General features: G+C 44.9%; 1 protein-coding gene across 2 annotated transcripts; it reads right to left on the bottom strand.

Moving 5' to 3' along the window:
- Positions 1 to 1082: 1082 nt before the first annotated feature.
- Positions 1083 to 16857, bottom strand: LOC311308007 (SAFB-like transcription modulator; the record flags this gene model as incomplete). 2 transcript variants are annotated; one of them, XM_084436925.1, is made up of 20 exons in its annotated part: positions 1083 to 2236; positions 2358 to 2515; positions 2713 to 2857; positions 3055 to 3474; positions 3571 to 3747; positions 4224 to 4348; positions 7029 to 7209; positions 7311 to 7423; positions 7511 to 7567; positions 7670 to 7776; positions 7933 to 8021; positions 8114 to 8229; positions 8599 to 8748; positions 8862 to 8965; positions 9296 to 9339; positions 9901 to 10705; positions 11837 to 11864; positions 11949 to 12001; positions 12094 to 12181; positions 16720 to 16857. In XM_084436925.1, 20 exons carry the CDS (start codon positions 16852 to 16854, stop codon positions 2131 to 2133), a joined length of 3201 nt encoding a protein of 1066 aa, XP_084293051.1. In that variant the 3' UTR covers positions 1083 to 2130. The 2 variants fall into 2 exon arrangements, with proteins under 2 accessions (XP_084293051.1, XP_084293050.1); XM_084436924.1 differs by having other exon boundaries at positions 2358 to 2512; positions 16720 to 16854.
- Between the last annotated feature and the right edge of the window lie 1234 nt (positions 16858 to 18091).

Here is an 18091-nt window from a genome sequence, read left to right as displayed (position 1 = left end):
GCGGACGTGGTCCTATATACATGCCCAAACCTGTTAATTAGCAGGAGTTAGTGGAGAATGTAGTAGGCCTACTCGTGCTTGTGATGATTCAATTTACAGTTCTCATCTGGTGAAAAAATGTGCTAAATTAATATATATTAGGGTTGGGTATCGATTCGAATTTCAAGAATCAATTCGATTCCGATTCACAAGGTTCAGAATCGATTATCACGATTCAATTCCATTCGATTCAATATCGATTCGGTTAGTGTTTTTTTTGCTGTAACCTTAATTACATGACTGCCAAGTTATGCAACACATCAACAGGCCTACTACGGCTGGGTATCGATACTGATTTCCAAAAATGAATGAATGAATGAATCATTGAATGACGAACTATTAATTCCTTCATTAAATAAAATATATATTTTGGGATTCATTAATCGATTCTGAATCATTTGATATTTTTTTAACCCAGCCCTAATATATATATATATACACACAGCATTTTTTCAAGAATGTGCTAAATTAATATATATACACACACAAACACACACACACATTTAACACATTTTCTCACCAGATATATATAATATGGGCTTTACAGGGTTATTATAAACTGCTGTAGGCTATTATGCTTTCAATGTAATATACACAAAAAATTGGCCTAAACATTGTTATACACATTATGTTGATGTACAAGGCCAAGTAAAGCTGAAAGAGGCATGATAATCAGAATCAGAGACCAAAGTGCGTCAGCCAAGAGCTTCTGTAAAAACTAGGCATAGGAAAACTCTAGAGCAGATTCTACTGCCATTTATCTTTTTTTTTTATTTTTTATTTATCACCGGATCTTTCACAGAAATCTGATGCAAACCGAGTTTATCAATGATGCCAGGCTAGTGGCTAGTTTCCATAAACGCAGAGACCAGTCAAACCCTAACACCTGACAACCGCTCACCTTTTTCCTTCGGAGGGCAAGGGCATATGACTGAATGGTTTGTCCAAGACAAAACAGATATAGGTAAAGAAATGTAAAAATGCCTGTTGTGCTGGACCACGCTCTGAATGGGAATAAAATGAACAGTCTTGATTAGCCTGCATCACACTCCAAAACTACCAGTCATTTATTGGTTATAGGCCCTGAAATGTTTGCATTCATTATTCACATGACATACACGGAAAATGTATTTGCATCAGCAACATATTTGTAGCCCAGGTGTATCATCAAACTTGGGAGTTAAGATGTTATGCCAAAATGTGGTAAAAATGTGAAATGTAGGTTTACTGTACAATATTCTACTTATTCATACCATTTTCAGATAAGTTGTCCTGTGTTCATACATTAAAACGCTTTTAGTCTATGTCCTCTGATGTTAGTAACTATGCAGCTATGTGTTGTGGACAGAGTTCTAAAATAGCATTGGCATTCAAGTTAGCCAACTAGCTAAGATAGCAGACAAGATAATCCAGCATAAATTGATTCATAACAATTCACCAGAATGCAGGAAATTACACCAGAATGCAGGAAATTAAGTTAACGCTCAACATTTCCTGGGGGAGAACCTCCACAACCCCCGCTTAATATGTCCCCCCTAGGTGTGTAATACCAAGCCTGAAAAAAGTTGTAGGGGGAATTATTGTGTAGCTATTATTAGCTGTCCAGGTGGCCAGAACCAGGTCAAATATTAACAGTATTAAACAATATTTCTGAAAAAAAGGCATTCAGAGGATAAGAACCCATTTCAAAATTCCATATCACAGTTTGAAAATTGTTCATGACATGGGGTTCCATTATACAAACGAGAGAAACTATATAAAAGCACTGGTCCTCGACCCTGACGTTAAACCTGAGTTACAATCTTTGATCTCAAAAGGTCCTGTTCCCTTTAGGTCTGCTAACAGGTGATTCAATTCCACCAGTACGCATCCTCGGGAACGACAAATGCTGCACTCTGCCTTGTGGTAGCAATGGCCGGTTACGTTCATGGAGATGGAATAAGAACGTCTACATGTCCATCATGGTTCCGTCTCTATTGGCGTAAGAGTATGGTAGATCCGTCTGCGCTAGCCTTGGAGTCTTCCCTCTCCTCCTCAGTCAGGGCCCACGTCTGACCGTTCCAGTTGGGCGGTTGGTTGATCTAAGGGCAGTTAGAATCGTCGCGGTGCTCCTTTGAAGGGCTTGAAACTACCCACACTACCGCCGGACATGGAGTTGTTGGTGATCTGGACGATTCTATTCATGCCAGATGAGTGGCTGAAAGGAAAGACAAAAAAGCAAACAGTTTGAGATGCATATCTATCTAATTAAATGACAGGAGGTTTATATTCTAGTTCTGTTCCCAGTGGAGTGCTCAAAGCAAAGCCATGGTCCGTACCTGGAGTGAGGAGCCATCATGCTCCCACGGTTGTCCCCCATCCTGCGGTTGTCAGTGAAGCCCCCACGCTGGGGGCCCGCCCCGCTGTGCCACTCCTTCCTGGGGCCCTGGTCCCTACCATGGCGTTCCACCACCACCTGGCGTGCAGAGCCAAACTGCTGGGGGGCAGAGGGGGAGAAGGATCAGATTAGAACCAGAACACCAGGAGACATTGACATCCATCAAACCAGGAGACTGATCTCTGTGTACTCTACTATTTATCAGTTGACTTTTCTTTCCAAGATTTAAAGCACTAAAAAAAATGTTGAAGAGCAGTATCTGGATGTGATGAGGAATAGATGTGTGTGGTGCTGACCTGGTCTCCTCCCATCACCATGGGTCGGCCTCCTCCATCCCGGCCCCCAAAGCTGCTCCTCCCACGGCCGGCAGTGGAGCCTCCTCGGAGGCCTGGCCCCGGGCCCTCTCTTCCTGGGCGCTCTGGACGCATTCGCACAGCTCCGCTACAGAACAGAAACGCCGCCACAGGCACACAGGGTTACACAGGCAGTTAACACAACACACTCCCCACTCACATGCAGACAGTTCTGGAAACAAAGTCCAGTGTTCACCTACTGAACACAGACCCCCAAGAGGGTGCAAGGCACTGACTGTGACATCCCCGATCACTGAGAACCCTCTCAGGGCCTCCTGCTCTCACCGCATGTCTCCTTTGTTGGCAGCCATGCCGCCGTCAGTCTTCCAGCCTCCTCCGTGTCCGGTGTCTCTGGGGGACCGGGTGTGGGACATGCTGGGCATGGGCGCTCTCCCGCCAGCCGGGCGCTCGGGCATGGGCACTCTCCCGCCAGCCGGGCGCTCGGGCATGGGCACTCTCCCGCCAGCCGGGCGCTCGGGCATGGGCACTCTCCCGCCAGCCTGGCGCTCGGGCATGGGCACCACTCGCCGCTCGTCCCGGTCGCCTCGGCGGTCCGTGTCGCGGATGTCGGCGCGTTGAGGCGGAGGCGGGGCGGCCCTGCGGACCGTGTCAAAGTTCTTGGGGAAGCGCTCGAACCCAGAGCCGTCCCGATGAGTCGCTGGACGAGCCTTCTTCGCCTCGGGCTCGCCATCGAAACGGTTACGTCTGGCAGAAAGAATATAAAGACAGGACTGAATTAGTCAAGAGTGCTCGGTACGGACGGAGGTACGGACCACCAGAGCGGGGGTGGGGGGGGCTTACCTGTCGAAGGTATTGGGCGGCATGGTGGCAGCCTCAGGGAAGCGGCCCCTCTCACGGGGGCTGAAGTCAGAGAAGCGGTTCTGCTGCCCCCGGTTGTAGTCAGAGCCCTGGCTGAGACGGCCCTCTGACTCAGGCTGGACTTTCTTGTTGCCGTTCCAATAGGGGTCATCCCTCCGGCTGAAACACAGGAACAGGTCTGTATGCTTGTACAAATACTGCTGCACATGGATAACAGGAGCATGCAGCTCAGTGTAAGATGTAGAGCACTCTGTCACATCGCTGCCACTGTGGGATGCAGACCGGCACAGTAGGTAACAGGTTTCTATGTGCAGGGGGAACGACAGAGCAACGCAGCACAACCTGCTCTGCAACTTCACCATCATCTTCTTACATCCGGGCACAAGAACTGAAGCTCATACTAGATGGATAGTGGGGTGGACATAGGGGTGTGTGTGTGTGTGTGTATGTGCCCGTGAGTGCGTATGTGAGTGTTTGAGAGTGTGTTTGTGTATGCGTGTGTGTTATGTGCATGTGTTAGTGTGTGTGCGTATGTGAGTGTGTTTGAGTGTGTGAGTGCGTATGCGAGTGTGTTTGAGTGTGCGTATGTGAGCGTGTTTGAGTGCGAGTGTGTTTGTGTGTGTGTGCGTGCGTACCTGTGGTCCACTTCACGGCCTCTTTTCAGGTTGTTTCTCTTCTCCTGCTCATAACGGAGCTGCTCCTGCTGTCTCCTCAGCTCCTCCCGCTCACGGACCAAACGCTCCGCCTCTTTACGCCGCTCCTGAGAGAGAGGGAGAGGGAGAGAGGGGGAGAGAGAGAGAGGGAGAGGGAGAGAGAGAGAGAAAGAGGGGGAGGGAGAGAGACAGAGAGAAAGAGAGGGGGAGGGAGAGAGACAGAGAGGGGGAGAGAGAGACAGGGAGGGGGAGAGAGAGAGAGAGAAGAGAGAGAGAGACAGGGAGGGAGGGGGAGAGACAGAGAAGAGAAGAGAGAGAGAGGAATCATCAGACGGACACACTGGAAGGGCGTGTTCAACCACTCATCGATTCACACAAGCCAAGGCTCATTACACGGCTAGCCGAATCCAGCCTTGCTGTCTGAACACGTTTGCCAACTGAGGCTCTCTCTTGGGGCTTTTCCATTGGCCAGCACGGCACAGTACAGGATGGCAAACATTTGCATCTCACCCGTGCCGTGTGGCCTGAGACGCTTCTCCATTACACAACAGACCTGGGAACTGAGTCGGAATGGTAGGGGGAGTAAAGCGTCATATGTGGATATGGTGGTGACTAGGGATGTGCACGGTTAACCGATTTCTCGAGTACCCGAGTAGGCAATCTGCTAGTCGGAAAATAAATACTACTCGGTTAATCTAAAGGCTATACAATATGGCATGTTTGGCCGTGAAAGCGCGCATTTCTGAGCGCCTGTGCCCTTTTTCAATTGTTACCAAAGAGGATAGAGCATTGGCGGCTGCCTGGAGAAAAGCGCTGTATACGGAGCGCTCAGGCGTTTTGAAAACATTGCCATCTCAACTTTTCAGAAAGGTGCTGCCAACGTCACTGCGGCTCTTTCAGGCAACCAATGATCAGATATTAGATAGGGCATGACTCGTCAGCTGTCTGGGGATCCCGGGGGAACCCCCTGATCAGATATTAGGTAGGGCATGACTCGTCAGCTGTCTGGGAATCCCGGGGGAACCCCTGCCTGGCTATTAAACGGAATATCTGAAAGTGCACCGATCGTAAAAATAATAAATGCAGCCAGTTGTCAGGGGCAGTGATGACTGATTACTAGTTGATTACTGTCTAGCCAGCTAACTGGTTACGTTTTAAAAGCTATATTTATTTACATGGACACAGTTCTTGGGTGCAAAGTTACGTGGTCACAAAAACTAGCAATAATTAGCCCATGGGCTTGCTAATGCTAGATGTCCATGGTTCGGTTTTCCATACTGTTAAGCATTTTCGGATCAAACTACACCGTGGTTTTGCATAGTGTTAAAGCATTTTATGGATCGAGCCTCGGACTTTCAAACCTGTTACAGCGTAGGTAGCCTATGAGAGAACTATAGACTTAAGCCTATATACAGTATATGCCACTTCATTTGTTTTGTTTTGACAATCAAACGCTGGTACCGGGTCTCTGGTTTTGTTTATCTGTATAGGCTACTGTGCATAGTAGGCAGTGGTGTGAGTGGACTTTGTACTCTGGCTCCAGGCAGCACTCCCATCATTTAGCGGTAGTCTAATCATGTTGGTAATGAGCCCTGAGGTGGTGCTGAAAAAGACAGCGAGTACCAGCACAGGTCCATGTGCGTATAGCCTACTCCTATAGTTTTCCAGCCTGCTATACATACATATTGAATGAATAGGCCTGTTGTTCAATAAATCTATTTAGTTTTGCATGGACATTTCTCTAATGAAGGCTTGACGCCAAAACATCCATTATTGTCCAATAAATTGGAAATAGGCAGTGAGTGCCGCGGTGCTTTTTAGATAACGCTAAAAATTAATTCACTTGTTATCCGGCATCGGCAGTAAAGGCTTGGTTTAATACTTAATTTATATTAGTAAATTGGTTGCATATTGTAGGCTTAGAGTTTTCAGAGTAGCCTAACGATAGGCTTAATAGGCTATGAGCTGGGCAGTGCATCCACATTAAAAGGCTGCGTTTTTCGATTCCGATAGCTTCATGAAAACCTATGGGTTATTCAATCTGATGATAAGTAATGCATCCAACCACACATCAGCTTTTAAATATGTTTATTTGCAAGGGCATGGACGAGACATGAAAGCACCGCCACGGTAATAACGGCGGAAAAAAACGTATTCCCCTCCGAGGGGGCCGGGGTTAAATGCGCTCTGTCTGGACGGTATCTTTTTTTGAGTAATCTTTTTTTTTGAGTAATCGGTTACTCGAGTAGGATCAGGTTAGGTTACTCGGTTTTAAAATTAGTCGAAATTCCCATCCCTAGTGGTGACGTATAGGCACCTTACCTCTAACCCATAAAAGAGGAGTTTGGTATTAAGCACCATAAGCCTTGTTAAAAGGTTAATGATCATATACAACCACAGTCCATTTTTGACAAATTTGTGCACTCTTGAGATATTATTGCCCAATGAGATCCATTATATGGTTAGCTGTGACATGAGAAATGAGCACTAATAATAATAATAATAATAATAATAATAATCTGGATATAAAAAGTGCTTTTCCCAAAATCAAGCATGCAGTATAGAACATGACATAGTAATAGTAATAGATCAGAGTACTAGGACTAACAATGAGGTTGCTGTGAAAAAACACAAAAAAACGGAAATAGGTAATGTTTAAAAACTGAAATAAGTAAAGTTGAGTCTAACAGGTACATGGCTGGGGAAAACGACCGCACAATGTAGTGAGCAAACGTTGGAAAAGTGAAGGAAAAAAAAAATCGACCACAGGCAACTATCTGTGCATACCTGTTCTATGCGGATCCTCTCCCTCTCCAGCCTCTCTCTCTCCATGCGTTCTCTCTCCAGTTTCTGTCTCTCCATCTCCAGCCTTTGCCGTTCCCGCAGCAGGTTCTCCCTCTCCTCGCGTTCCCGGAGCAGGCGGATACGCTCTCGCTCGCGCCTCTCATGCTCTGCTATTTCACGCCGGCTAAGACAAGTAAAAAAATAAAATAAAAAAATATATATATGCTCCCATTCACACATCAGCATCACCAATATGTGCAGAGGCTGATGGGAGTCCAGGCCTACCCGCGCAGCTCCATGGCCCTGCGCATGCGCTCCAGACGCTCACGCATCTTCTGCTCCTTCATCTTCTCAAAAGGGAGGAAGTCTTTGCCGTCCCCCTTGTTGGGAAAATACATCTGGATAAAACACAAATCACAGTGAGGTTGACAGGAACAGAGGGGGAGAATGGTCAATGACAGATGTTAGAATAATGACCGTCTGACCTCCTCAGGAGGTATAAACCATCTGGGTCTCCGCTGCATCGGGTTGGGAAATCCAGGCTTGGAAAGAGCAGAAGAGGTACATTCAAAATCCTGTTCTGAGAGACCAAAACCCCTCTAGAGCCATACTTATTGAGAGCAAGTCCCACAATGTCAATGAACCTTGTCAAAGAATCTTCCTCCTCTCCGGAATGGGGGTCTCATTTTGTTGAGGTTGGGGTCTTCTTTAGCATGGTCCACTGCCCCCATTTTTCCTGGGCTCTTGTTTCCTGTACAACAAAAGGAGAAAACTTTACACTCCCCATGCAACACAATAGAGTGAAGTGAGCCTGAGAGAGGGGCAGCAGAGATACGTCCATGCTTCTTCTCGTCTTTCTTGGATGAATCTTGACCGGAGCTGGATGATGCTGTCTCAGACTTAGTACCTTTGGACTCCTGTTTCTTGGGAGAATCCTTGACGTCTTTGACCAATGGCTTATGAGACTTCTCCTCTTGTTTAGAAGATGGCTGGGTTCTATGGTAAAAAGCAAGAAAATTGGAAATTAAAATCTCTTTCCAACAACCGCTCTGTGGGGAGATTGGATATTTTCTTACTTCCTCACTCACTTGCTGGTGGTTTTTGCTCCTGTAGTACTTCGTTTGTCAGTTGATGACTTGCTGAAGCTGATTTTGTCCTCTGCTTCCTTCTTTGAAGGCTCCTTTTTAAATGGATCGCCTTTAACCTGGAAAAAGGCATAACATCACAAAGATTCATTTTCCATCTAGTGCAAAACAAAAGGCCCCAAACCACTTTCCTCCTTATAATTTATATGAAGGAACACATGGCACAGCCAATACTATTCTCTGAATTAAGATAGAATGTGCATGATGCCCATTGTAGACTGCAGCCTCCAGCGATTCCAGAATTGACTAATTTGGGAAAAATTATCACACCTTACAAACTGATTGGTGGACATGTGAGCTTAAGATTTCGGAGTCTGCGCAATATAGTATAAAATGAGTTCCAAACGCAGATTTTAAAAAGTCTGTGAGCGATTTCTTGAACAGACAGTTGAGGGACTACCATAAAACCCATTGCTTCGTTTACCCACCCGTTCAACAGAGATCTGCTGCCCATGGAGTTCTGTTCGGTCCAGGTGGGAGATGCATCTTCCCACGTCTGCACTGGAGGACATTGTGACCAAGCCGTAACACTTTGCTCCTGGACTACGAGCATTCGTGACCACTTTGGCACTAAAAACCTGAAGAAAACAAAGCAGATCTTCAAAGGTTAGTTTGATTCAGGTTTATATTGAAGGCAATACTTCCTCAATTGAGTACTGTTGCCATTAACTGAAACAGGGCACTGGCTAACCTTGCCATATTTCCCAAAGAGGTTCTTCAGATCAGCAGCTTTGGTGTTGGAGGACAGGCCGCTCACCCAGATGTTGCGAGACGAGCTGCTTGTACTGCTACTGCCTGCTGGGCACAGGCGTCCAAACAAAACATTATAATATATACACACACACACACGTACACGCACGCACACAAGACTTGGACAAATCAAGGATTCATGGATTTTTGTCATATGTGCAAGATATAGGTACCATGTAAATGCCCCAAAATGATATGCTTAGGTGCACCCAACATGGTGTACGTTCAACCCTGACATGGCAAGTCTCATGCCCTACCAACTGTGCCAACGGGTGAGGCGGTAAGGCATACCGCTTAGGCTTGATGGACTTTAGGAATTCGGTGTTGGATTATCAATTTCTCTTTATGAAATCAGGAGAAATACTGAAATCTTACCCTTATCATCTTTTGTTGCGTTCCCGTCTCTGTCTTTTGAAGAGCTAGAAAGCAGATCGAGCAACAATAAAACAAAGAGATGAGAAACGAGTGCCACCACATGACAACCCCTGTGGAAACTGATAGATCAGAACAAACATCTTGTTACAACAGTAGTAGCTCAACACGTTTGAGCAAAAAATCCCCGTAGGCATGTCTTGCATATGGAAAAAACATCCATAATGGCTTCATTCATTGCTTTTCCAGGTGAGAGATGGCCAACGAAATCTTCAGGAGTGCGTTCGACTTCACAGCGAATCATTTCATATGTTTCTGAAAAAAAACTGGTCACAAGGACTACTTCTCTTTTATAATGCCCTACGTGGGAACTGGAGAAGGCAATCAAAGTGCTGGAAAGGTGAAAGTAATGAGCTTCATGTTTTCATTTCCTGGTCAATGCCACAAATTACCCAGCAACTGAAAGTAACAAATGTCAGGATTAGGTACATCAACGAACATTTCCCTTACCAAAAAAATGGAAAAATCTTGAGGCTACCCACAATGCTGCGTTCTTAGTGTGCTGGAACTTGGTAGTAGTATCAAAGAACTGACATAGAAAGACAAACCTCTTTGCTTGACCTGATGCACCAGTAGATGAGGGGCCTTTCTTCCCAGAATCTTTTTCTTTGCCTCCGGTTTCAGCTTTCTTCAAGGCCTCTCTGCTGTCCTTCTTGGAGGAGTCAACCTTGGAGCCGTCATCTTTCTTACCATCTTTATGGCCGTCCGTCACTTCTGCCTTCATGTATTCCTCCCGGTCGGTCTCAGCAGAGGCCTCTGGTTCGTCACAGCCCTTTTCTGCTTCTGAATCTGGAAGTTTCACATGTTTACCTGTTTCCAGGAGGTCATCGCCATCAACATCCAATGTGATGGCATCTTCGTTCTGGATAGAGATGGATAACCTATCGTCCTCAACTTCTTTCATGCAGATAGGAGCTTCGGTTTCAATCTCTCTTGCTTCTTCTGCCTCGGCCTCTGTTTCAAGATCAGCCTCCATGTCAGCCTCTGGTTCATGATCGGCCTCCACGTCAGCCTCTGGATCAGGATCGGCCTCCACGTCAGCCTCTGGATCAGGATCGGTCTCAGCCTCGACCTCAGCCTCTGGTTCAGGATCGGCCTCAGCCTCGACCTCAGACTCTGGATCAGGATCGGCCTCGACCTCTGGATCAGGATCGTCCTCAGCCTCTGATTCGACCTCAACCTCGACCTCTGGTTTGGCCTCTATCTCAGCCTCTGGTTCGGCCTCGGCTTCTGGCTCAGCTTCTGGTTCGGCCTCTGGCTCAGCCTCGATCTCAGCTTCTGCCTCTGCAAGGCCGTCCTCACAGGGGGGAGGTTTAGAATTTCCACGAGTACCTTCATCTGTATCAGTTACATCTGAGGAATTCAATAAGGATAAAACATGGCAAAACACAGTGTTTAACATGAACATTATCCTTGCTACTTGACCTAGAAAGTAGAATAGAGAGTATGTTTAGTATTAGTGGTCATCGTGGGGGAGAAACCACAGGAAGACACAAAACAAATATTCTTCATCGACGGTGGAGTGATCCAGTAATCTTCATGTCTTTTTCCACTACCAGTACTTCTATCACAATCCTGGCAGTGATGAATGTTCAGGTCCATACTGCTCTTCAACCTCCATGCCATTATTCAGTGTGACCTGCAGTGATTTGTTCAAATGAGTAGAAAAGGGCATCTGTCCATCCAACAGAAAAATACTGAAGTTCAATCATGATATGGCCACTCAAGCGTCTTTCAGCCTTGTACCAGATCTTCTGTCCCGTAAAGATGTCCATCTCATCAGCATAGGGTGCAAATAGAAAAAAAGCTCTATAGCGACTGAGTCCTCCTTGCAACATCCAAGTCCTTAGCAAATGTGTCCTGTGATCTAGTCAGACAACCTGTCTGTGGTGGTCTTTGGGCCTGCACAGTGATGTCCTTCTAGGCCATCGATGCAGCAGTGTAGTACAATGATGAAGAGGAGGAAGACACGCCCCAATGAGCAGGATGGTTCATTCCTGGTGTCCTCAGCCCACACTGCATCTCCCTCATGTAAGCTTGCCTTCCTCAGTCAATCAGTGGCATTTCCTCATACCTGGAAGGACATGGCTGTCTCCAGGGCTCTGTGTCTTGATGTGTCCATGAGCATCAAGCCCTAACCTGAAGAGTCATGTGGCATCAAGCTTTTTTTTTTTTTTTTTTACTCGGAATAAAAAAAATACTGCAACAAAGAGATGCCTGGAGTTCCATGATCAGTGTCAAGAACCTAAAACGTGTCCCTTAAATGATGATTCCTCAATAGGTGGCTGGAGTGTCAGTCCACTAAGTAGGCAACATGGCATTGTTGAGAAAGGGTACAGAAGAGTTTCCCAATCTTCATGTAAAGGGTGATCATGTAATTATACTGACCACCACAGATGTTCAATACTGAAAGTGAAACCTGAGAAAAAATTAAACCTACAAAGTAATCAATCAGTTCAACTAGGTTTGAGAAAACAGACATACCTTTACCCGATCCCTCCTCTTCTGTCTCCTGTAAAGATAAACCATAACATGAGCAGGAGACTCATTCGTCAGTAGAGTACTTCTCAACAACATGGATGCAGTGTCAATTCACCTTGGTAGAGGATTCCTCTTCTGCAGTGTTGTCATCACAGTCCGCTTTTTTCCCTAACAAAAAAACAATAGTTATGTTAATCACGCAAATCGATACCAGGTGTTGACAACTAACACTGCCTGGCTTATAAGCTTGGAAACTTTACCTTTGGTTTTTGCATTCTTCCTGGTGGGAGTGTCTGCCGAGATGGGGATTTGAAGCTCCTCTGGATCACCACCTTCATCTTCAATGACCTAAGAAAAATAATATTTGTATTAATCCTATTACATGGAGAAAACTGTCTGTTCACTTTTCTCCTAAATGGGTTGGTCAATCCATCTGAAACAGCACATGGGCATTGCCAACGGCAAGCATTTTGGCCAAGTCTACAGTTGTGTTGTGCGCGTGCACACCCTAAAAGTGAAGGATGGGGAGGGTCTACAGTTTCTGCCAGCAAACAGGGATTTTTTTCTGGCTACCGTGGTCATTTTGATGTGAAAATAACATAGGCCTACACTTGATTTTTTTTAAAGTTGGCCATTGCCTTGCGCAGGGCTCTTAACTAACTTTTTTCACCATCCTCCTGGAACCATCCCGAAATACAATCCAAGCCGTCCCGAAATGTGGGCTGTCCCAAATTTAAAATAGTAATTTTTCTACATTATCACAGACCTGTAAAACTTGAAAAACCACCCATTAAGCAGGGGTGTGGGGGTCATCCCAGGCATGTACTGTATTCCTCCCCCACGAAATTGTGAGCATTAAATTAGGGATGGGATGATACACTCAGTGCACGATACCATGTACTTGTCGATACAGGGTTCACAATACGATACAAAACAAGATGAAAAAGTGTGACTGAGTAAACAATAATACCTGTGTGAGTGCTCTATGGCATTTGGGCATGATATTGCCTTAGCATAGTGAGGAATGAACTAGAGTGAAGCAAACTAGGTTTATGAGGGAGATGTGGATGGCATTGCCTATGTACAGTTTAAACCAGTGTTGCCCTGTCTCCCAACTCTAAAATCATCAATTAATTAATCAAGCTAGCACTACCCATTTGGCTGATAAAACAGGCAATTAATGCAATGTGTGTAATGCAAATAATATTAAGTTAGCCTTATCATCAGATAGCAGTAGCTGGCTAACTAGCTAGCAATTGTAAATGAATAGCAGGCTGCTACGACAGTCAGTGACTGATTCATGAAGATGGCAACATAAGTATCTATGTAGCCTATAGCCAAGTTGAAAGTCACTGCTAATGAGGGGCTGTATATAGCTTTATACAACGGGTAGTTCTGACCTCGCAATCTGTTTGGTTAGGGGCCGTTGTATATTCTCCATTGCGTAACCATCTGTTGGTTACATTACGGTTTCTCCTCAAGTTCAATGGCCGGGTTTCCCGATAAAGAACCTTCTTAAGGAACCCTTCTTAAGCAACCCTTTGTATGGGAGTTAAGAAGTACTTTGGAGTTTGCCTCATCTCGTTCGGGAAACCCGGCCAATGTCAATTTTGAGTTGTTCTATCCGCCCTGTAGCCTACCACTGTAGTTTATCGTAACCACTTTTGCAACTCGCAGTTGCACAGCAAAGGTAGGCTACACTTCGTTCATGGCTAGCTAGGTTGGTCAGGAGTATTAGTTTTGGTTGCTAGGGCTCATTGTTCGTTGTTTTGAAACTCCTTAGCAACATGATCGTTTTAGGAACTACTTTTCTTGGCGGAGTTCACTAAAATTGGTATTTAAGCACTGAAATAGCAGGTACATAAATGTTTCCTGATGATGTAACCGTTGTATTAAAGCAATAACTCACTCGAGGGTTGTGGTATATGGCCAATATACCATGGGTTGTGCTGGTCGACGGCACTTGGCTGCGCCTATGACCACAGCACAACCCGTGGTATATTGGCCATATACCACAACCCCCGAGTGAGTTATTGCTTCAACATAGCTGCAGCCACAGAAGCTGGCTACGTTAGGTTTGGCTAGGTCAACTAGCTAGCTAGTTGCTACGTTAGTTAACTAGGTTGCTTGTAGCAGCTATCGTACGATAGTCACTGTCTGGAACATGGATACAGTCTGGAATTGCAACAGCTACGAAATGCTACACTGCTCTGTATTTGAATGAGACGAGCAGAGTGACAAGACGGTGAGTCAACTGGCTGTCGGAGAGCGACAAAGCGCAGCATTGAAACGGTTTCAAATACACAGTTCAACACGAGACCCAAAGAGTTGATGATGAAATGTGTTGCCAATTCTTTTTAACTGACATGCGCAACGCGATCAAAATATTCTCGGCTGTTCACCGTTGACATTCCTAATGCAATTTTTTTTTTTTTAACTCTCGTCCCGAAATTATTTTACATCCTCTCCGATCCCATTTTAATCGGCCCCGGGACGACGGTCACGGGATGTCCTTATGCTTGAGCCCTGGCCTCGCGGCCTTGTGCGTAGTTTAGGCCTGCTTTGTCATTTTGATTCCACAATACACTGTTGATCTGATAACAAAAAAATACACATTTTTGTCTGCGATGATTTGCAACCCCGTCTCACACATAAACATCAACATCTGAAAGGGATTTATTTCTTCTAAATGCTACCATGGATGCGTCTAGCAGAAACATTAAAGCTGTTAATTAGCATTTCTGGCAATGCTGTGGAGTTGTGGCAAGCTTTGCGCATCCCCGGGTAGTAAGGCCTGGTATTGGCAAGGACTAAACGATACGATACGTATCACGATACATGGGCTTTGATACTATACGCATCATGATACAATACAATGTTTCCGCTGGTAAGGTTGTGCCGTGGCATGGCGCTACTATCTACTACTTGTAGATTGTAAGCTTGCTAGATTGTTTAGCTTGCTAACTGACCAGGCTATTTGTTCATGATTTAATCATGTGTGGGTTTATTTTAGCATGTCTTGTGACTGTCAGTTTGAGTTTGCCCAAGTTAAGGTTTCACTTTTGTGTTCTAACAAGTAGGTTTCATTTTCAAGTTCTGGCTATATCCAAAAACTCTAGAAAACTACTTCCAATTAGGTTTTATAAAAATCTGTTTTTTACCACAAAGTAGAGGCTGATAGTAGCCTACCAAAATCAATCAAAACTCGAAATGGCATAAAAAGTGTTTTTTGGCTGTTTGCTACTTAACGTAGGCTACGTCATCCACCCCTCCAAAAGGACCAACAATCGCAGACTTTTAGATTGCTAATGTTTTTAGCATAAGTAAATGGAGTTTAACATAGCAAAAATTAGCATTGCGATTAGCGGACATCTTCTCACAGAGTGAGATGATGAAATTTATTTTTGGTTGCTGTAGCTAGCTACATAAGTAATGTAGCTGCAGTTTAGTCTGTCTTCTGATGCTTGTAACTGTTACTGTTAAAGGACAGGCTTGGAATTTAGCATTATAAGCCATGTTAAAAGGTGATTTACGATCATATACAATGGCCGATAAAGTTTCTAAACGGTGCACTCTCGAGATATAACCTATTGCTGTTAACACAAAACCCGATTTTTTTGCCAGAACATCAGACACCAGTAACCACTCAGTGAGTTCCCCGTCTTTGAAAATGAGAGTTTATGGTGTTTTTGAGGAGGTTTGTCTATGTACCTATGGATCCATTGAGTGTGGGCTATATCTTGAGTGCGCAGTTTGACGAAACTTTGATATCTACCGTTGTATATGATCGTAAATAACCTTATACATGGCTTATAATGCTAAATTCCGAATCTGTCCTTTAACCGTTACTGTAGGGAGATGACCTCAACCTTTAACTCCAGTTACCACCCCCCTTCCAGAGGCACATTATCAGACCCTCAAAAGGTGAGCTTGCCAATGTGTCAAAAGTAGCCATACCCAGCAATGGCTGGACAAGTATCACACAGGGTTATTATATTACAGCGACAGTCGACTATGTAAATGAAGGCCAACAGACAGAAACATCGACCCAGGCAATGTATGAGTCCCAAAGTGGTAGAGTAGTATCTTTAAGTATCGGTATCAATAAGCAATATCGGTCTCGACAAAATCCTAACAATTCACTATATGCACAACTCCAGTACTTCCTGAAATTAGACATGCTTCTCTATTTCCTGTCTCACACTATTGGATGAAATGATTATTCAGGTGTGCCTGATCATTGTGCTGCAGTCAGGCACACCTGATTAATCACTTCATCCAATAGTGTAGGACAGAAAATAGAGAAGCATGTCTAATTTCAGTAAGTACTGGAGTTGTGCAATTGGCTAATACCCATCCCTAGTGTTGGATGTTTAGAATTTCCTGGGGTAGGACCCCCAGACCTCCCCTCCCTTAATGTGAATGTAGATACCTGCCTGGGCATATAAAGCACAGTGCACTTTGGGCGAGAACGAGACTAGAAGTAGAAACAAATTTCAGCTTGCTGACAATAAAGTACTATCGTATCGTATGTTAGATCCACTAAATGGAGCTAGCTTACAGGTTTCGATTGCAAGGCACGAAAACACGCAGTTACTGTAACGTTATATTAGCCAAGTAATGCGGACAGTCACATGCAGAGATACAATTGGAAAACAAACACACGAAACGTGTTGGTGATTGTGTTGATTTAGCTAGCTAAGTTAGCTATCTAGCTTCGAATTAACTGACAACATACCCTAGCCAAGCTAAGACACTAAGACAGGGTGTTGTAAACATTGTTGCTATAACTTATGATCCTGCAATACGCAGGGCAAAGGCATTAGCTAGTTAGCCTTTGGCTAGGTCTTGAGAACAGAACAACTGAGCAAATTACTTGACTTTACCTGTTTCAGTCTGGCAATGAGCACATTCTTTACACCAGTAACATCTAAATTCCTTCGCTTGAGTTCAGATTTAAGATCAATAACTCGTAAGTCGCTTATTTTCTTAGACTCTGTTGAAATGGCACCCGTCGCCATTTTACCTCCTCGCTCACTGCTTCTAATTTTTCTTCTTTGGGTTTTAACGGCGGTTTGCGTCCAATTTCTTGAACTACCGCCATCTAATGGAGCTAGAAAAAATGTGGGAGGAGATAGGTATCTGAACATGGGAAAGCAAAGGGGACAAACAACCAGGCCAGGTCCAGCCTGGCTTATGTGCGTGTCTGGCTTGTTTCTGTTCAGGACTGGTAGGACGGAAGTTAGTCATGCCACTGAAATAGCTGTGAATTTAAATGACATGAAATAATGTCTGATAAATTAAGATAGGTCTTTTCGCCTGGACACATCAGTTCCAATGCTTCCAATGCTAATCCAGCACAATAAGAGCGGGATAGCCAGTTAGCTCATGAGCTCACAACAACTAGCAGCAGCTTTCATAACATTAATTGGGGTTAGAATAAGGGTTGGGACAGGATTTGACCTATAAGGCGAGGGGTAAAGGTTGGAGTGAAAGGATGAACATGTGGAAGTTTGGGGTATAGTCCCATAAAGTCACCCCCACCGGGTCTTGAACCCAGGTCTCCCGGGTGGGAGTCCAATGCTCTGACCACTACTCTACTTGTGCAGTGGAGATCGGTGGGTTGGTTTTGGTGTCCTTCTTGATTTTGGTGTGCTGGGACTACTGGCTCTTGTGGTGCCAACAGAGAGACGCAGGCCAACATTGTCGGGAGTAAGGGAGGGAAGGAGTGATAACCCGACAAACGCTATAGGCTACTAGCTGTGCGACTGGCCAACCATGCACACATCTCCTCCTCCTTCACTACTCGGGCTCTCTGGCTTTTTCTCCTCCCCCCTCTCTCTTCTTCTTCTTCTTTGGATTTCATGGCGGATCCTCTCTCTCTCTCTGGCTCTCTTTCCTCCTCCCCTCTCTGCTGAGAGAGAGGAGAGAGAGAGAGGAGGAGGAGATGTTGAATTTGTTTGTTCAGTGTGTTCATGAGTTTTTAAGTCGTAATATGGGAACAACATGGATGCTACAAAGACGATAGTGTATTTTATTGCCCAGTACGTTTAGAGCAAAGGATTCCCTGAAGCACAAAGATATTACTTTACCTGACTTGTTGAATAACTTTAACCAGATCACTCTATGTGGACAGCAACTAACGGTTACAACCTATATGGCAAATTACATGTGAGACAAAAATAAACAGTTTATTAGCGCCACAACTAAACATTTAACCTACTTTTGTCCGCTACTTCCTGCCTATGACTTCAAAGG

The sequence above is a fragment of the Borostomias antarcticus genome (genome assembly GCF_949987555.1).
Source record: "Borostomias antarcticus genome assembly, chromosome: 4".
Classification (NCBI taxonomy): domain Eukaryota; kingdom Metazoa; phylum Chordata; class Actinopteri; order Stomiiformes; family Stomiidae; genus Borostomias; species Borostomias antarcticus.
The sequence above is the reverse complement of the archived record's forward strand: the minus strand, read 5'-3'. Positions and strand labels throughout refer to the sequence as shown.